Source organism: Chiloscyllium punctatum, chromosome 1 (assembly GCF_047496795.1).
Source record: "Chiloscyllium punctatum isolate Juve2018m chromosome 1, sChiPun1.3, whole genome shotgun sequence".
Classification (NCBI taxonomy): domain Eukaryota; kingdom Metazoa; phylum Chordata; class Chondrichthyes; order Orectolobiformes; family Hemiscylliidae; genus Chiloscyllium; species Chiloscyllium punctatum.
Window position 1 is genome coordinate 74,590,537 of NC_092739.1, and position 20,662 is coordinate 74,611,198.

The window sequence follows — 20,662 nt, forward strand, 5'->3', positions numbered from 1 at the left end:
TATTTAATAGATATTTTGTCAATTGCACATTTGTCTCTTTGAATGAACCAACAGCTGTTAAGATCACAATTTTCAACAGAGCTATCACCTTAGCAATCATGTCAAATAAATAGATGAAATGCATGTGTATTAATTTGTATATGTTATGTACAAATGTTAGTGAGTCAATTATCATTTGTCTGGGTTAAAAGGAAAGTGAGCAATGTACTTTTTTTGAGTTCAAAGTATTCCTCAACAATATTAATTTTAAAATCTTCCAATGATCTTTGGGAATGCCAAAGCCATCTTACTCAGCAGCAATCAAAATCTTTTTCCCTTCTCCCTGCCTGAAGCTGGAAAAATGACTTACATTTCTAATGTCATAACGCAACAAAGAGTTAAACTTCCAATCTACAGTCCATCACTGAGAAAGCTGGTTTCTGGCTTAGAGCCATCACTGTTCAACCACCTTGCCTCACTCTACTACTGCTAACATTGTTAATTATTCTATTGTTACCTCTATACACAACCTCTGTTTTCTGACCTCTCACTTTATTCAAATTCAACTAGTTTATATCTATTCCATTACGTTTTGTCATATACCAACTCCTGCTTATCATCACTAATCTAGTGGTTCCCTAGTTCCCAACACATTGAATTCAGTGTCCTTGCCCTCATTTAGAATTCCTTCAAGAACCTAACTCTGCCCATGCTTGGTGCTCCGAATCCAGCACAATTGCAACTACTGGGAACTATGACTTTGGACTCTGCTGAGAGCTGCTCTGAAGTTGTAGGACTCTGGAAACTGCAGGTTGTGTCAGACACTGTCAGGTATGTCCCTGCTACATTTCAAATTAGTGTTCTAATGTGGGTTTACTTTTATTTTAAACACAAATACAAATGTTATTTTGCTTCACAAATTGTATCAGGAAGTTTCTGAAAGAGATGAGCTGCACATTGCAATGATAGATCTTTGTTCCATTTCTTTGGTTTGCAATTCTGACAGAGAATAAAGTCTTGGGCCCCGCTGTGTGCTGATTCTCTTTTCTATCTATTTGATTTACTCCTGCATTATTGAATTGGTTACACCACTTTGTAAGGATTCACCTGTTCATAGTGGTAGAGGAGGGGAATCATTAGGAATGGAACATTTGGACTTGTAATGAAAAGATTGAACCCCACCTGTTGCACAATTCTGGTCATGTATTATAACAAGGATAGAGACATTGGAGAGGGGAAAATGCACTAAAACAATATCAGCAATCCATTGGTAGCTTGATGAATATGCTCGATCTGTTTCCCTTTGAAAAGGGTGGTCTAAGTGAGATCTTTAAAATTATGCAGGGTTTGATAGAGTAGGCACGAAGAATGATCAATACCGATTCACCAAAAAAAATCAAAAGTGGAATTCAGAAAGTTCTTTGCCACAGGATCGAGAATCTGAATCTCCTATTTTAGGAAGTGGTTAAGGTGAATCGTTTAGATCCATCTCCGGGAAGACTACCTAAGTATGAGTAAGAAAGTGTATAGAGGGATATGCTGATTAATGAGTGACAACGTTAGAAGTCTCAAAAAGAAAATAAATGCCACCTTCGGCAGGTTGGGCTGTTTGGCCTGTTCCTGTGCAATGTGTAATGTAACCTCTATAATAAAACAAAAAACTCTGGATGTTGAAAGTTTGCAACAAACACAGAAATTGCTGGAGAAACTCAGATGGTCCGGCAGCATCTCTGAAGAGCAAGGAGAGTTAATGTTTTGAGTCCATTGACTCTTCTTCAGAAGCCTATGTAATGCTTGTTTCAAAATTTACAACATGAAAGGGTCTTTATCGGTCAGCGTATATGTAATTAAACCCTTAAATTCAGGTTATTACATGTATACAATTCTCATTTGCAAATAGAAAAATGAATGTGCTCCATTCAATAGGGAAAGGAATTAGATTTAATGAGTAGCATTGCAATGAAGGAATTTACCATCATTAGTTATTTTTTATATTACTCTGAGTGAAGTTAGACAACACTTTCTTAGTGCTGCATTTAAGGATCAATTTTTGAAATGCTGTACATATTGTTATGATTGCAGGTGCGACTGCCCAATCATGTTGCAATCTAGTTAAGGCCCAGTCGCATCTTGTTTAAAGTAGACAATGTTTGAGATCCCAGGTAATTACTAATGAAATGAAGTCCTGACAATCCATGTATTTTTAAAGCAGAAAAATGTAAAATTTCCAATACAAGGTTATTGAAGTAAAACAGTCTGCAATATATATTTCACCATATTGTTAATTCTTAATGTTAAAGAATGAGATACATATGTGTGAACAGACAAACTGCAGTCAGACACCCCACAGAGCATATCATATCGCGGATGTAGTCAAGACAGATTCCATAATTCCTTGGCAACTCACCCAGACATTAGTGACGCTGGGGTTCACCAACTCTCTCTAAATCTTCACTTTCAAAGAGCTAACCTCTGAATTTCCTCAAATGTTGCTCTAGCACAACCTTTCTCAATGATTATACATGTCCTGCTAATTCAATTTATTTTTCTGTGACAGAATTACACAAGATTCCTAAGGCTACACTTTACCTACTCTCAGGCACAATTTCAGCTATTAGCGTATCGCTAGCTTTACTAATGCTGACTCAGCCCCCCAACTACTCTGAATTCCAGTATGCTGAACTGTATCAAACAAATAGTGCTTGTGAGCCTAGTTAAACCCCTGATTCTCAGCTACCAAATGGCTCTTGGAATTTAATGAGCTCCCAACTCTTCTGAGATAGCAGTACTATAATTGTGTAGAAGCACTTTATTTGGATGCTCCTCTTTCTCCAGGACAGATTCAGGGATATTCTGCTGCCTTCTCAGCTCTTCAGACTATTGACAACACCTCTTTTGCTCAGAGCTTCATTGTTCTCTTCCCTTCTGTTTTAATTGGCTCTATTCAACTGAATGAGTCCCTAGAGCTCCATTTCATTCCAGTCTTCAGCACATGTGCCCAATTCCTTTAAGTGGCTGTGCCCTTCGTCTGTAACAAACAACAGCACAAAGCATGCACAGACTGCATTTGCACACACCCCAGAATCTGTGGACATTTTGGCAGTGGAGTTCTTACAGCTCAAAGTAAGTAATGTTCATGTTTCTTTATGAAATTAACTATTTGAAACTACTTCTTTGTAGATACTATATCGAAGTTTGAAAGACATTCTGGAATATGAAGGGAATTTAGAAGAAGATATGATGATCACCTTTCAAATATCATATAGTGACCTTTTTGGGGTGCCAATTGTCCACAATCTGAAAGAAAACAGTGCTGAGATTCCAGTCACAAACCAAAACAAAAAGGTTAGTATGGGCTTTGATTATACTTAGCAATCAAGCCTAACTGTGTTCACTTAAAATAGTCAGAATTAAGCTCATGAAATTCTGTATTCGAACAGTGTGGTGGAATGATGAAGCACAGTTCAATTTTCATCTTACATAATTTTTAATTTCTTCTTTTGAGGAAGTATTGAGAGCCTGTTAATGAGTAATTGCTTCCAGGATGTCCTTACACGTTAACTCAACTTGTTTGCAGTACTGATAAAGTTCTGGAGGTGTGAATGAAGTGAAAAGATAGACACAGGACAATTTTAGGTTATATGCTTTTTTAAAAAATTCCATCAGGGAGATGGGTGTCGCTGGTGGGCCAGCATTTCTTGAACCTCTGCAGCACATGAGCTGTTGGTAGACCCACACAATTGTAGTGTGAAATCCACTTTTTGATTTGAATGACTTGAGTTCCACCTTTCACTTGACACAGGGTAAGTGGTAACATGTTAATTATTCAATGTGATTCCTTCCATTGTGATGAAATAGCCATTATATTTCTAACTAAAATTGTCAGGTTCTGAATACTGATCAGTTAGTCAGTATGCAGGAATAAATTTCAATTTGCATGCTTGTAAATTGAAAGCTGTAACATTTTGTGACTTCTACAAAGGATCTAAGTAGAACTTATATTAACTTACTGACCTGCATTTTTTATTCTGTTGTCAAAATAACACAATTCAAAGTGCACTATGCTAAAACTGCTCAGAGCTTTCATGATTTTTTGAATATAGTTACTCTGAACATGCATCGTAAGGCTGGCATAAATTAGATGGGCTGAATGGATTGCTTCAGTGTTATACTAGCTGAGCAGTTCAGTCCAGAACTAGTTAGGAGTTCAGTTGGGGAAACAGGCTCTCTCTCTCCCTCTCTCTCTCTCTCTCTCTCCTCTCTCTCTCCTCTCTCTCTCCTCTCTCTCTCCTCTCTCTCTCTCTCTCTCTCTCTCTCTCTCTCTCTCTCTCTCTCTCTCTCTCTCTCCCCCCCCCTCCCTCCTTCTACTCCTCTAGTTTCAACCTGTAAACATCTGTTCCTTTTTTTTCACTGTTTTTTCAAGGGGAGTTTGCTTATTGGGACTGTTGTGTATATTCAGAACAGCATAATTAAGTAGATTGGATAGACTGAGTTCTGTAGGGGCTCTTTATTCTGTTCTTTGTGTTTCATTGCATAATTTTGTGAATAAATTTCTGTCTGTTTTTAAAATCTAGTAATCAACCTAGCTAACTTTACTCTGGGTAATTTTCACTGTACACTTACTGAAACAATTTGCAAAGTTATGATCTGGGTTGCTTGCTCAAAAATCTTTTGATTGGTCTGGCCTAGTTCATAACAGTATCAATCCTTTGACAGTGGAATTAGTTAACGTCTTTCCCAGTGTCAAAGAAGAAATTGGATGTGCAATAAAATTGCGATTTAATTCATAACATCTAAGATAACACAATTAATGTTTTGCTCCAAACAGCCTGTTGTATTTTAATTGAATATAATAGGAGAAAAGTGACTAAAAACAGTTCTAAAATATTTCACTAAATTATTTTGCACTGTAGTGACTGCTCATGTACGATGCAATAGTAATCAATTTTGAGGAGAACATTAGGTATCTTGTGTAACTGTCAGCTGGTGACTAGATATTCTTTTTCTGTTAGAGACTAGTCCAAAAGGTGGTACCTGCAATAATGCAGCACTTCCTCAGAACTGTCAAATTTGAAGCAAAGACAATAATGACAGTACAAGAGTGGATAATATGGCCTGTTGTGACCACCTCAAATATGTTGAAAGAGAGACACTAGAATAAATTGAGTCCTTAGTGTACATTTGCAGTCTCTTTCAAAAGCCCCCATTGACTAGGAGCCACACTCCAGTATTGCAGTGAGTCCTTGACTGTGCATCAGCCAGGTAAGGGCACTAGAGAAATCCTGTTAGTAATATCATTGCTGCATCCTCTTAATTCAGTGGGAACACTCTGAACAAATGCTAGAACCTTCTTGAAGCCCGTCCACAAATGATCCATTTGTTCTGACTCCCTACCTTTGGTCCTGTACTCATAAGATAAGAGCAGAATTAGGTAATTTGGCCCATTGAGTCTGTTCCACCATTTGATCATAACTAATATGTTCCTCAACTCCATTCTGCTGCCGCCTTCTCATAACCCTTGATCCCCTCCACAATTAAGAACCTATCTATCTTTGGAATTTCTCATTGGAATTTAGAAGAATGAGAAGTGACCTTATTGAAGCATTCGGGTTTCTTAAAGGTCTTGACAGGGTGGATGTGGGAAGGTTGTTTCCTTGTAGGAGAGTCTAGGACTGGATGGCATCACCTCAGAATAAGGGGGTCACACACTTATGATAGAAATGAGACATTTCTTCTCTCCAAAAGGTGGTGAATCTGTAGACTTCTTTACCACAAAGCGCTGTGAAGCTGGGTCATTAAATATATTCAGAGGTGAGTTAGATTTTTCATCAGTGAGGGAGTCGAGGATTAAATGGGAAAGGAGCCAAGGAATATCAGATCAACCTTCATCTAACTGAATGGAGGAGCAGACTAGATGGGCTGAACGGCCTACTTCTGCTTGTATATCTTGTCATGTTCAATACATGGGAAAAGACAAGATGTAATAATCTGATTTTCTGGGACACCCTTGGTTACTGGTAGGACATGGCAGGGGAGCGATGGTAGAAGACTGGATGGTGCATGGCGATGAGGCACTGAGTGGGGGTTGGCAGTTAGACACAGAGTTGGGTTGTCAGGAGTTGGGGGTGTGGCAGTAAGAGGATGGTCAGGCAAAACTCCTGCAAATCAACAGACTGGACACTATCTGCATGGCCAAAAAGCGTCTTCGCACCAGGCCCTGTTTCCTCAAATTTCAAATCTCAGGTAATCCAGGGGAGGACAAGGAAAATGCTGAAGGTACTCTGAAACTTATCTTGAAGCATGGCAGTATTTACATTAATGACTGAAGAGCTACATAGCAGCCATTTAAAGTGCCAACAAGCTGCAGTGCCATAGCGATGAAGTAGAAGTGGAAAGAAGAAGAAAGGAATCCTGCAATCCAGACTCACTACCTCCGGAGACATCCCATCCCAGATGCCTAACATCTGTGGGTCAAGAATCAGCTTGTTCAGTGACATGAAGACCCATGACTGAAATTTGCAAACCTGACTAGACATCATTCTCCTGACAGCCACGCCAGCGATAATATCTGAGCTTGTTCTCTGCAAGAGCAATTCACCTAGTACCATTCCACTGTTTTTTACCAGAATCCCTGAAATGTTTTTCTCTCTAAAGAGCTATGTTCCTTGTTATTTTGTGTGGGTACTTTACATAAGTGTAGTACCTCTAAATTTCTTTGCATAGCTGCACAAGCATTGCCAAGTTCAAGGTGTTGACTAGTTGGAAAGGAGCAGGTGAAGTGAGCCTGTGGAAGGTAGTCAGCATCATTGAAAGGAGTGGTTAAGGTGAGCATCCCGTGGCAGCAGTCAGCATCATTGAGAGTAGCAGGTGATGTGAGGACCCTCACTGAAAAACAGTCTACTTGACTGAAATCTAAATGAGAGTAAGTTTTTTTTTCTGGTCTCTAGTTAAATAGGAGTACGGTATCATGAAAGTAAGGGTCTGTCTTCTGTTTAATTGAGGTATATTTGAGGAGCTCATGCTCATAATTTGAAAACCTTGAACTATGAGAAATCCTAGATACTTCTGGCAGTCTAGATGGCCAGCTGGAGCAATGCAATCTCCAGGCTTTGGAGCTTAAGCAGCTGCTGAATTCATGAATATAGTGAATTTATGAGGCTGTTGGTCATGGATAGCACATTTCAACACGTGGTTACCCCACAGCTTAAGGAAATACAAGCAGAATGGGAAAAGGTGACTGCCTGACAGAAAAGGAGTTGAGTGTAGTGAAAACCATTACTGAGTACATTTCACTTGAAAACTGTTTTTCAGAATTGGAAACTCCTGTGGAGGCCAAAGACATAGTAGTGTGGGTGGTCCAGCTGTTCTGGGAGAGGAAATGTATAAGGGCAATAGTGGTAGCAGATTCATTAGTCAGGGGAGTAGGCCAGTGCTCTTGCAACCATAGACATGACTCTGATATGGTTTATTGCCTTCCGAATTCCAAGGTCAAGGATATCATGGAACAGCTGCAGTGCATTCTGAAGGGAGAGGGTGAACAGCCAGAGGTTGTGGTTCATGTTGGAACCAATCGCATGAGAAAAAGAAAATTCGGTCCTGCAAGTAGTCTTTAGGGAGATCAGTAGGAAATTGCTTCAAAGATAATCTCAGGATTACTCTCAGGGCCACGTAATAGTGACAGACTAGGTGAATGTGATTGAAGAGATGGTGCAAGACAGATTAGATTAGATTACTTACAGTGTGGAAACAGGCCCTTCTGCCCAACAAGTCCACACCGCCCCGCCGAAGCGCAACCCACCCATACCCCTACATCTACCCCTTACCTAACACTACGGGCAATTTAGCATGGCCAGTTCACCTGACCTGCACATCTTTGGACTGTGGGAGGAAACTGGAGCACCCGGAGGAAACCCACGCAGACATGGGGAGAACGTGCAAACTCCACACAGTCAGTCGCCTGAGGTGGGAAATGCACCCGGGTTCTGGCGCTATGAGGCAGCAGTGCTAACCACTGTGCCACCGTGCCGCCCTCAGATTCCTGAGGCACTGACACTTTCTTGGGGATGTGGGAACAGTACAAGTTAAACAAATTACGTCTGAACAGAAACAGGATGAGCTTTCTCATGGAAGCAAATTTAAACTAGATTAGCAGGGGGATGGGATCCCGTCAAGTAGTTTGGAGGATGGAGATGCTGAGATGGAATTGGAAGTTAAAATGTGAGTAAGCGAGCCTAGAAGGCATGGGAAACTTCGACTTGATAAGAAAGAAGTAAGTTTGCAAGACTAAATAATATATTTTAAAGCAGCAACCTTAAAGAATAAGACAAACTGAGGACAGGCACATGGGAGTTATATTTTATAGCTATGATTGAGACTTGACTGAAATATGGGTAGGATTGACAACTCAACGTTCCTGGTTATAGGGGATTCAGATGGAATGACAAATGGTATTAAGAGAACACAATGTTGTCATATTGTTCAAGAAATTAATTATAGCAGTGAGGAAGGATGATATCTTGGAAGGATCATCAAGTGAGGCCATATGGTAGAAGTTAAAAACAAACAAAAAGGGACATACTTTGGGCTGTGTTTTATAGGCCTCTACAGAGGAACCTCGATTTTCCAAAAGCTGTTCCTTTTCTCAAGGATACTGTGTCCTTGTTTTTTTTTCCAAAGTGGTCATAAATCCCTCCTGGCTCCGAGATGACTAGTTTGGTACAGAGGTGGGAAAGGATTATGAGAGGCCTTTTGTTTATATGTAAACAGATGAGACTTCAGGCCAAAGTGGTGCCAAGTTGGGATTGCCCATAATGTTCAGGGATGCATTGGTTGGGTGCATTACTCAGGGGTAAATGTAGAGTAGTAGGATAGTGTGAATGGGTCTGGGTAGGATATTCTTCAGAAGGTCGTTGTGGACTTGTTGGGCCGAATGGCCTGTTTCCATGCTGAAGTGATTCTGTGACCTTGAGGTGGAAGGCATGTCCATAGGAGAATATTTTGGAGAGATTGACCATACAGCAGTTAAATTCAGAATAGCTATGGAAAAGGATGAAGATGTGCTGGTAATAAAATTTCTAAATGAGAGTAAGCTGATTTTGCTAAGATACGATTTGTCTCAAGTAGACTAGGAGCAGCTACTTGCAGGTGAAACTGTGTCAGCAGCAGAAAGCATTTAGGGGCAAAAAGTAACTGTTCAGAGCACAAAGACAAATAGTGGGAGCAAGGCTGAAGAACTCCGGATGTCAAGGGATATGAGGGTTTAGGCTTAAGAATAGAAGGGAAGCTTAGGGTAGATATGGAGGGCTCAAATGGCAGAGTCCCTAGAGGACTCAAATGGCAGAGTCCCTAGAGGAGTACAAAAATTGCATGAGAACTTAAAGGGAAATTAGAAAATCAGAGAATGTACATGAGAAAGCATTGGCGGGTAGAATAAACAAAAAAGCCCAAAGAGTTGTTTTTTTAAATATATGAAGAACAAAAGAATAACTATGAAAAGAGTAGACCCCATTAACCACTATAGATGTAATATATGGGTGGACCTGGAAGATGTGGGCACTGTCTTCAATGGCTACTTTACATTAATCTTTACAATGGAAAAGAACAACACAGGTATAGACATTGGGGAAACTGTGAAATATTAGAAAGAAATTGACAGAGGAAATACTAAAGGATGTAGCAGACCTCAATAAATCTGCTGATCCCAATGAGATGTATTCCTAACCATTGAGGAAAGTAGGGGAACAGATATCAGGGGTCCTCCAGCCACAGTTGAGGTGCCAAAGGGCTGCTAAAATTTCCTATTATTGAAAAATAGAAGAAGTGATGGACTAGGAAATTGAACACCAGTTGGTCTAACATTTATGGTGGGGAAGTTAATAGAAAAAAATTTTGAGACAGAATATTTCTGCACTTGAAGAGACTCAGATTAATCAGGAATAGTCAGCATGGACTTGGTAAGAGAAGGTTGCTTCACAGATTTGGTGAAATTTGTTTGAGGTAACCAGGAGTGTTGATAAGGATAACGCATTTGATATTGCCTATGTGGCCTTCAGCAAGATGTTTGATAAAGTCTCTCATGACAGACTGGTCAATCAAGAGTCCATGGGATGTCACAAAGCTGGTCTCTTTTTTTTCCAAAAGCTATTCCTTTTCTCAAGGATACTGTGTCCTTGGTTTTTTTTCCAGAGTGGTCATAAATCCCTCCTGGCTCAGAGATGACTAGTTTGGTACAGAGATGAGAGAGGATTTTGAGAGGCCTTTTGTTTATATTTAAACAGATGAGACTTCAGGCCAAAATGGTCATGTTTTAGAAATGGGAGTGGTCAGCGCTCTAGCTGAGCAGTTCAGTTCAGAACTAGTTAGGAGTTCAGCTGTGTGGAAACAGGCTGTCTCTCTCCTTCTGCCCTTCTAACCTCAACTAGTAAGAAACTTGAAAGGATTCAAAAAAGATTTACAAGGATGTTGCCAGGGTTGGAGGATTTGAGCTATATAAAGAGGTTGAATAGGCTAGGGCTGTTTTCCCTGGAGCGTCGCAAGGCTGAGGGATGAGCCTTTAGCAGTTTATAAAATTATGAGGGGCATGGATAGGGTAAATAGACAAAGTCTTTTCTCTGGGATGGAGGAGTCCAGAGCTAGAGGGCATAGGTTTAGGGTGAGAGAGGAAAGATATAAAAGAGACATAAGGGGCAACTTTTTTATGCAGAGGGTGTTGTGTGTGTGGAATAAGCTGCAAGAGGAAGTGGTGAAGTCTAGTATGATTGCAACATTAAAAGGCATTTGGATGGATCAGTAAATAGGAAGGGTTTGAAGGGATATGGGCTGGGTGCTGGCAGGTGGGCCTAGATTTGGGTTGGGAGATCTGGTCGGCATGGATGGGTTGGACCGAAGGGTCTGTTTCCGTGCTGTGCATTTCTATGTCCCTATGACTATTTTACTTTTTTTTAAAAAGGGGGTTTGCTTATTGGGACTGTTGTGTATATTCAGAACAGCATGATGAAGTTTAGTTTGGATTCTGTAGGGGTTCTTTATTCTGTTCTTTGTGTTTCATTGTGTAATTTTGTGAACAAATTTTAGTTTGTTTTAAAGCCTGGTGGTCAACCTAGCTAACTTCGGGTAATTTTCACTGTACACTTACTGAAGCAAATTGCAAAGTTACGGTCTGGGCTGCCTGCTTAAGAATGTTTTGAGTGGTCTGGTCTAGTCCATAACACAGATAAAAAACAAAGTGGTACATTGTCTCTTAGTCACTTTGGATCCAGAAGGGTGATAGTAGAGGGATGATTTTGTGACTGGAATTCTGCTTCCATTGGGATTCTAAGAGATCTCAGACCCTTGCTGTTAGTGGTGTGCATTAATGATTTGAACTTAAATCTATTATAAAGAAATTCACAATGCATTAAAATTGGTAGTGTGGTAAATAGTGGGAGGGTAACTATAAACTGCAGAAGGTTGTCAACAGACTGGTCTGATGGACAGAGTAGTGAGAAATGGAATTCAGCCGGATGCTGATACAAATGGGAAGTGCTAACAGTGCAAGAGATTGCATTATGAATGGTAGGACTCTGGAAAGTACTAAAGGTCAGAGGGACTTTCATGTGCATATCCACAGAGCCCTGAAGGTAGCAGGGCATGTACACAAGGTGGTTAAGAAAGCATACTTGTCTTTATAGCTGAAGTATAGAATACAATAGCAGTAAGTTTATACTGAAACTGTATAAAACTAGGGCACAGCCGGAATACTACGTACAGCTTCAGTTACCATGTTATAGAGTATACATTATTGCAATAAATACGATGTAGAAGAGATTTACCAGGTTATTTCCAACTCTGCTAGATTTGAGCTTTGAGGGAATGTTAAACAAGCTGGGATTGTTTTCTTTTGCAGAGTGAAGGTTAGGATTAGGATTAATACCTGGTAGTGGTGTATGGATTCCAAGGGGCACAGATACGGTGCATAAGACCATGATAAATAGGAACAGGAGTAGGCTATTTGGCGCCTTAAGGCTGCTGCAACATTCAACAGGATCATGGCTGATCTGACATTCCTCACATCCACTTCCTTGCCTTTTCCCCTGTAACCTTTCTGCCCCCTACTGATCAAGAATGTAACTATCTCAGTCCTAAATATATGTACACAGGGACTCTTCCCCCCACAGCTCTCTGAAGCAAGCTGTTCCAAAGGCACAGATCTCTTGGAGAAGAAACTCTACCATACTTCAGTTTCAGTCTTAAAGTGGTGCCCCTTTATTGTGAGACAATGTCTGCTGGTCCTAGACTCTCCCATGGAAGCACTTTTTCCATTAGTTGAGGGATCAATAACCAGGTGATGTTGAACTATGGTAAGAATCCGAAGACCCAAGAGGAAACTTAAGGAGAAATACCTTTGGCTATGATGTAACAGCTATTTGCGCACTGTATAAATATTGTTTTATTTTAATATGACATTGATTTTGGCAGGACAGAAAGTGTTATTTTATTTTGAGCGTTTTTAAGTTAACTGTCTCATTTAGGCTTCTAACGTGTCTCTCTTGGTGCAGGAATTTGTCCAACTATACACCAATTATATTTTGAACCAGTCAGTGGAAAAACAATTCCGAGCATTCAGTCGAGGTTTCCAAATGGTCACAAATGAGTCTCCCTTAAGATACCTTTTCAGACCGGAAGAAGTTGAACAGCTGATCTGTGGCAGTAGAGTGAGTATTGTTTACCAGATGTATGACATTCCAATGGGACAATATTTTATTTTGCTAATTGCCATCTGTTGACACTGGAGTTGTACAACTGTGCTGTCAGTAAGTCTCGGAGGTGATTGATTCAAGGTGCCTATGACATTCTACAAATCAAACTTATTCCACTCCAGGTTGCTGAATGAAATAAGCTCATAGCTACTTATGTTTCATTTCTTAGATCAGATTTAAAGTTCTCACATTTGCTGATGAAATCTTGTAGCATTACATTTTTGGCACCAAATCAATTGTTGGGGTGTAGCATAAGTGTATATCTAAGTTATGAGAATGTTTGAATAGAAAAAAAGTGTATGAATTAAAAGCAGGTGTAGTCCTTACATTCACTTGATCCTGTACTTCCGTTTGATCTGCCTCAATTCTAATTCCCTGTCGACTCCATATATCCATTGTTTTCTCCAACAAGAGAAAATCTAGCTTAAGCAGGAGTACACATAATAACAGAGGAGTACTTATAAACCTCTTGGGTAGAAATTCCAAAGATTCACACCCTTTGAAGAAATTTCTCTTCCTCTAAATTGTAGGTGATTTCTGCTTTATTCTGAGATTTTTGCCTTTATTCTAGGTTCTCAATCAGGAAAAATGTGTTGCTGGAAAAGCGCAGCAGGTCAGGCAGCATTCAAGGAGCAGGAGAATCGACGTTTCGGGCATGAGCCCTTTCCTGAAGAAGGGCTCATGCCCGAAACGTCGATTCTCCTGCTCCTTGGATACTGCCTGACCTGCTGCGCTTTTCCAGCAACACATTTTCAGCTCTGATCTCCAGCATCTGCAGTCCTCACTTTCTCCTCCCAATCAGGGAAAGCCAATCCTCAGTATCTGTCATGTCCCTTCTGAATCTTGTATATTTCCGTAAGATCACTTCTCATTCTAAACTACAAAGAACAGGCTCAGTTTATTCAAATTCTCATCATAGGATGGCTGTCTGATCCCAGAAACCAATCTAGTGAATCTTGCTTTCATATCTCCAATGCCATCCAGTAACTAATGGAGCACTGCAAGAATCAATGTTGTAGCCTCAGTTATTTACTAAACAGAGAAAATAGGATCAGGAGTTAAGCCGTTTGGCCCTTGGGGCCTGCCCTGCCATTCATATAACTGTGCCTGATCATCCAATTCAGTAACCCTATTTCTGCTTTCTCTGCATACCCTTTGATCCCTTTAACCCGAAGATCTAACTCCTTTAAGCATTCAGTGTTTTGGCCTCAACCATTTTCTGTAGTAGACAATTCCACAGGTTTACCATTGTCTTGGTGAAGAACATTCTCCTTATCTCAGTCTAAATGGCCTATCCCCTTTCCAGTAGACTGTAACCCGTGGCTGTGGGCTCTTTGGTCATTGGGAGCATCTTACCTGTGTTAGAATTTTATAGTTTCGTTGAAATTCCCACTCATTCTTCTAAAGTCCAGTGAATATAGTCTTAACTAGTTAAGAGTCTGTTCATATGTCTGTCCTGTCATCCCAGGAATCAGTTTGGTAAACCTTAGTTCCACTCTCAGACAGGAAAGCCAAAACCACACCACACTCCAGGTGTGGTCTCATTGAGGTTCTGTAGAGTTGCATCAAGACATCCTGGCAGTGTACTCAACTCCTTTCGCTGTGGAGACCTTCCTCACCACCTGCTGCACTTGCATGCTTACTTTCAAAGTCACAAAGCAAGGAAATAGACCCAGGTTTCTGAAACTGAACTAGTCCCACTTGCCTGCATTTGGCCCTTATCCCTCTAAACCCTTCCTATCCATGTAACTGTCCAAATTTCTTTTAAATGTTGTAATTGTACCCACCTCTACAACTTCCTCTGGCAGTTCGCTCCATATATGCAGTACCCTGTCTGTGAAACATTTGCCCCTCAGCTCCTTTTTAAATCTATCCCCTCTTTCCTTCAGCCTATGCCCTGTAGGTTTGGACTTCTCTACCTGGGGGAAAAGACCTTGGCTATTCACCTTATCCATGTCCCTCATGATTTTATAAGGACATCCAAGTCTCATAGCACCTCTCTTTTTCCCAGCTTGTCTTCCTGTTTTTGCTATCAATGTGGATAACCTCACATTTATCTACATTATCTGCCATGCATTTGTCCACTCACTCAATTTGTCCAAATCAGACTGAAACGTCTCTGTATGTTCCTCACAGGTCATCCCCTCACCCAGTCTTTGTGTTGTCTGCAGCTCTGCAGATTTGTGAGTAGCTGAGGTCAAAGTACTGATTCCTGCAGCATTCCATTAGTTATTGCCTGCCACTCAGAAACAGACCTGGCCGTTTCTACTTTGTTTCCTGCCTGCCAAACAGTTCTCTGTCTGTCAGTACGCTATTCCCAAACCAATGTGCTTTGAATTTACATGCTTGTCTCTTATGTGGGACTTATTCAAAAACCTTCTGAAGGTTTAAGTTAGTAAACTGCATGGGCTGACTCCTCCTTATCAACTGTACTAGTTCAATCTTCAAAATTCAGTAGATTTGTCAAGCATGATTTTTCCCATTTGTAAATCTATGTTGACTCTGTCCAATCCTTCTCACTGTTTTGCAAGTGCTCTGCTATAATGGATTCTTAACATTTTTCCTACTACTAATGTTAGGCTAACTGGTCTGTAACTTCCTGTTTTCTCTCTACCTCTTCTTTTAAATAGTGGGGTTACATTAGCTACCCTCCAAACCATAGGAACTGTTCCAGAGTCTATAGAATCTTGATAGATGACCACCAATGCATCCACTATTTCTAGGGACACTTCCTTAAGTACTGTGGGATGTAGATTATTGGGCCTTGGTGATTGTCAGCCTTTAATGCCATCAATTTGCCCCAATAATTTCCTACTAAAACTGATCTACAAGAGTTCCTCCCTCTCACTAGACCCTGTGATCCCCAATGTTCTTCCTTTTGTGAGAACAGAACCAGATTTTTAATGTAATCAATTTGCCATCGCTTTGTTTCCCACTATAACTTCCCCTGTTTCTTTTTGTAAGGGATCTACGTTTGTCTTTGCTAATCTTTTTCTCAAATTTTCTCCCTATTAGGACCTTATAAAAGTAATACCTGGAATTGAAATATCTTTCCTGTTCTACCATCTGCAAGCAGCCTACAATCTTGCAATTACAAACATCTTTAACATAGTTTTGTTTTAGCACATTCAGTTTCACAATGTATAAAACCCTAATTGACAGGGTAATCAAACAAAGCCAGCAGCCTCACCTTCAATTTGATCCCTAAGTTTTAACTTCCCAGCATTAACTTCAAGCATGTCAAGTAATTGCAAATAATCTTAAACGAACAGAAACCTCTATTTTATTTTATTTTGTGCGGTATAATATTCCTGTCCTTTATATAAGAAGCACATCATCTGACTTAGTGAGGACTGTGGCCACGATCATTCAATTCTGTTAAATAACATTTGCTGATCACTTTGTTTTTCAACTCTGTAAAAACTGATTGATAAGCACATAATAGAGATTTTATTTCCATATTCATATGCTCATTACTTGCATGAAGAATTCTTAGTTAACAATTGATGCACATCCTTTGTGTTAAGTTAACCTTGAGCTCAATAATACCTTTTTCAAAGTGTCTAAGCACCAATTGCCTCCAAATGTCACAAGTTCTCTGTGCATCGACATTTTTGAATTCTCTGCCATTTTCAAATTCTCCTGCACTTTCATTTTACTTTATCTTGGCAAATTACTCCATCTGTATGTCCTACTTCTACCTTCTGGCTAGATTATCATTGATTTTCCTTTTAACTTCAGAAATCCTTCAGCACTCTCCTGGCACAATTCTGAAGTCACATGTCTAGACCACATTCCCTTGCTACCGACCTCAGTACTTTCAAAATCTTTTCAAAATTTTCTGTCAGTGTCTAATTTCTCCATTTTTCTTCTTTGTTTCTATCTTCTATTCAATGTCCTTTCTTGTTCTCTTGCAAAGAACTATTTGTTTCGGTATTCTGTAGCATATTTACGTGGCAATTGAGTTGATACTTACAATCTACAGTTTCATTATGTTTCAGAATCTGGATTTTCATGCACTTGAAGAGGCTACAGAGTATGATGGAGGATTTACAAAAGAATCTAGGATAATAAGGTAATTGTTTTGTCTTCTCTCATTGATATGTTTTCTGTACTTTCCATATTACCTGTCCAAGCCATGTTCTACATTTAGGTTTTAACTCCATCCTTAGAGGCATGCAACAGGTTAATTAATAATGTGTATATATATGAAACATATAATGCTTTTTACTACACGAGTCTCAGTTTTTTCACTCACTTGTCATAGCATGACAGAGTAATGTTTTTTTCCGTTTAAAAATAATCTGTTGCTGTGATGGCATCATGACAGTCTATTTCACCTTGCATTTGCAGAATGGGAGAGAGATCGTGTAATGTATTCCCTAGAAAATTAGTCTGCTTTTGAAATATACTTTTATTTTGAATCAAAATGAACCAGCAGCTTTTTCACTTTTTTTCATGTTGTTGTGTATGATAGAATTAGCTCTTTAATACGTCAAAACATGGACTTGGATAAAATATTGATCACATGTTTTATTTAATTTTATCCCAAATTTATCCAACTCAGTAAGCTCAAATGTAATACAGTAAGTGCAGCCTGAGCAATCTGAATCCTGGTGATTAGCACACAAAATATACTAATGTATGAACAGCACAGGCGTATGATTAGAAGTACCAAATAACTGCTTTTTTTTTCACTGAATCTCCTCCTCTTTTTTTAAATGCTGTTATAGAGATTTCTGGGGGATAACCCACAGTCTGTCAGAAGAACAGAAGCGTCAGTTTCTGCAATTCACTACAGGTTCTGATCGGGCTCCTGTTGGCGGTCTTGGCAAAATTAAGTTGATCATAACTAAGAATGGACCAGATTCAGACAGGTATGTTTTAGGTTAATATGTTTCCTGTGAACAGTTTGTTTTTAGGAAGAGTTCAATTAGAAATTACAATTGGCAAAAATCTATGTAAATAACTTTGTTGGAGGGACGCAAATATCATTTCAAATTGTAATACATTCATTGAGTTACTTTTACTACAGTATTTAAACAGGTGATTTGACCCATTTGATCAATTCTGATGTTATTACTGCCTCATCCTATCCCTTTTCATGTTCTGTAAACATGTTCTGTAGAACAGTGAGTAAGACACAAGTGATGTTTTATGTATATTTTCCTCAACACATTTGAGGGTTATTTAAAACAAGTACATTACATAATACTGAAATTATTCTTACATGAGAATTTGGAATTATTAATTCTCAATGTTCATGACTATTCTTTCTCCCCCCAAATAGGCTACCAACAACACATACGTGCTTTAATGTACTCCTGCTACCAGACTACTCAAGCAAAGACAAGCTCAAGGAAAGGCTCCTTAAAGCAATCACATACTCAAAAGGCTTTGGCATGCTGTAATTAATTTGTGGCGATGCAAGCAACCTCATAAGCCTAACTTAAAGAAAGGTGCAAAAACTCCTGCTGAAATATAGACTAGTCAGTTATGTGTTCAGAAAAATGTCAAATTATAATATTAAATGTTATGAGTTGGCTCCCTGAACACCAGCATAAATGATAGGGGAGAGCCCACCTACACATAGCATTAAATTGGGCAATATGCTACAGGTAAGGGTCCTTTCATTAGTATGAGACAGGACTTCCATCTGTCTTCAACATAACATTGAGTTGTCAGTCAAGCAGTGGCTGACAGCTGTGAACATTGGTAATGCCATCTGGAGCAGTGGTCACTGCAGTTTATAAAAATAGAGGAGATGGTGTTAAAATCTTTTTTTCATTCTCTGGCACCTTCATTTCTATCCTAATGCCTCCTCCTACCCCCCTTCCCCCCCCCCCCCCCTCAAAAAAAATACTAAATATGATGAGGTAAGGCTATTTACCATTTTATGTGAGTGAAAATATTGGAGAATTTTTTTTCCAGTTTAATGAAGAATAATGAAGTCATAAATGAAGGTGTGTTTTTAAACTAAACCACTGCCAGTCTTCCTGTATCTCAAGGTTTTTCCTATCTATTTTTCTTTGATATATTGAGGGATGGTAGTCACTATCTTGTATATTTTTATGCTTGATTTTCCCAAAGGTGATGTGCATTCACACAAGTATCAAGCCACTTTGTTAGGAGGCCTGAACTGCATGTTACTAATCTTGTTTCGTAGTGAATACTATTGTGTGTTGTATGATTAAACCTCAAAATATTGTGACTTAAAAGAAATTATTTGGACTTTCTGATCTTTGCCCATGAATAAAATGCGAATCATGTCACATGATACATAGTTGTATTTAATTATAAATAAAATTGAGAACAGGATGTATAATGATTATGTAGACAGTACATGATTGAGGTGTGTAAAATAGAGTATTGATCTATAATGTTTGAATTAAAATGGTGTCATGTAGCATCTTGCATTAATGTTTGTATGCTGTCTTCTTTAAATTACTGACAATTGTTAATAACATTTAGGAAAGGGAAGAAATTTAGATATGCTGCCTGTTTGTCGTTAACAATCATCTGACCATTATATTTTTCTGTTATTCATTTTTGCCATTGAAAATAAAATCTAGGATCAATTACGCTTTAATATCTTAATTTCCTCCAACAAAAGTACCCAATTTGTTCCATGGAATGAGTGAAGGGTTTAGACTCTAGAAAACATGATTCTGCAAATTGGTGACTTTAATGTTAGAAACAAGAAAAATTAGGTGCAACAAAATGTGAACTTCATAGTATGGTCAGCCTGAGTTATCTCAAGTAATTTTAAGAATTTATGAGCTAATCGAAATATATGCAGAAAGAATGTTTCCTCTGGCTAAGTGAGGGAGAGACTGAGGACCCACTTCCAGACTAAGAGGCAAGCCATTTAGGACTGAACAGAGGAGGGATTTCTTCAGAAGCCAGTGAACCTTTGGAATTCTTTATTCCTGAGAGGAATGGAAGATGAATCATTGAGCAAGTTCAAGAGAGAAAGCTATATATTTCTGGATACTGATCATGTCAAGGAATATGAAGATAGCTCAAAAAAATAGTGTTGCGGTAGATTGGTCATAATCTAAAATGTCGGAATTGAATGGTCTAGTCCTACTGCTATGTCCCTAATTGGCATGATCAATCATGTCTTTGGGCTACAGAATCAGTGCCCAGGCCACAGTCATGCAGTCTTAAATAAATCAAAGCCTGCTCAGTACCTACCACCCTCTGCATGTAAGACAAACATGGACGCTTTGGAACTCAGAAGAAGGTCTCTCCTAATCATTGGTCTCACTAGTATAGTTTGCAATATGCAGGTTCCTGGTTTAAAGATATAAATCTTGTATCCATGGCGTGTTTTCCGCATTTGATTATCAACTGCACCTACATCATAATACCCAGAATATGATGTAAGCAAAGCAACCCCAGTACACTGTCTGCTTCTGCTCGCTTGGACTTTTAAGCTTGGGTTTCTACTTCCGCCTACATCTGTTTATTCCTGACTCAATGGACCTTTGCAACTTTAAGTGTTGACTTTAAAGATGCATGTATTTTAAATTAATGACATATGGAATCAGGAGCTGGGAACCGTAACATGCTGTCTGTTTTTTGTCAGTATTTCTACACTGCTTGTTATATGACTTTGTTTATAAAGCACACCAAGCAGTAAGTTAGCATTTCTTTATTTTTTAAGCAACAACCCTTTATATAGTCATGAATGAAAAAGTAAAAAATGAAACATAACATCCTTTTTCAACAGTGTATAACAAACCCAATAAGGGAAAGGGCAGTTTTGTACCTGGTTTTATGGAATGAATCTGGGCAGATCGAAGAGGAACTGTTTGGTGAACATTTTGTAATTCCTTTATGGGATGTGGGCATCACTAGCCATTGTTTATGCTGATCCCCTAATTGCTCTTAAGATGTGTTAAGCTGCTTTGAACTGCCATAGTCTATTGGCAGGCAGTAGG

At 39.2% G+C, this 20,662-nt stretch overlaps 1 protein-coding gene across 2 annotated transcripts in view; it reads left to right on the forward strand.

Moving 5' to 3' along the window:
- LOC140476354 (ubiquitin-protein ligase E3A-like) overlaps positions 1–19,132 on the forward strand; it is a 36,099-nt gene extending 16,967 nt beyond the window's left edge. For both annotated transcript variants that reach the window (XM_072568833.1, XM_072568841.1), the window contains exons 6-10: positions 3,160–3,324; positions 12,516–12,671; positions 16,718–16,791; positions 17,450–17,593; positions 18,007–19,132. In XM_072568833.1, coding sequence (XP_072424934.1) covers positions 3,160–3,324; positions 12,516–12,671; positions 16,718–16,791; positions 17,450–17,593; positions 18,007–18,127 — 660 coding nt within the window. In that variant the 3' untranslated portion in view covers positions 18,128–19,132. The remainder of the gene's footprint in view (positions 1–3,159; positions 3,325–12,515; positions 12,672–16,717; positions 16,792–17,449; positions 17,594–18,006) is intronic.
- The last annotated feature ends 1,530 nt before the right edge of the window (positions 19,133–20,662 follow it).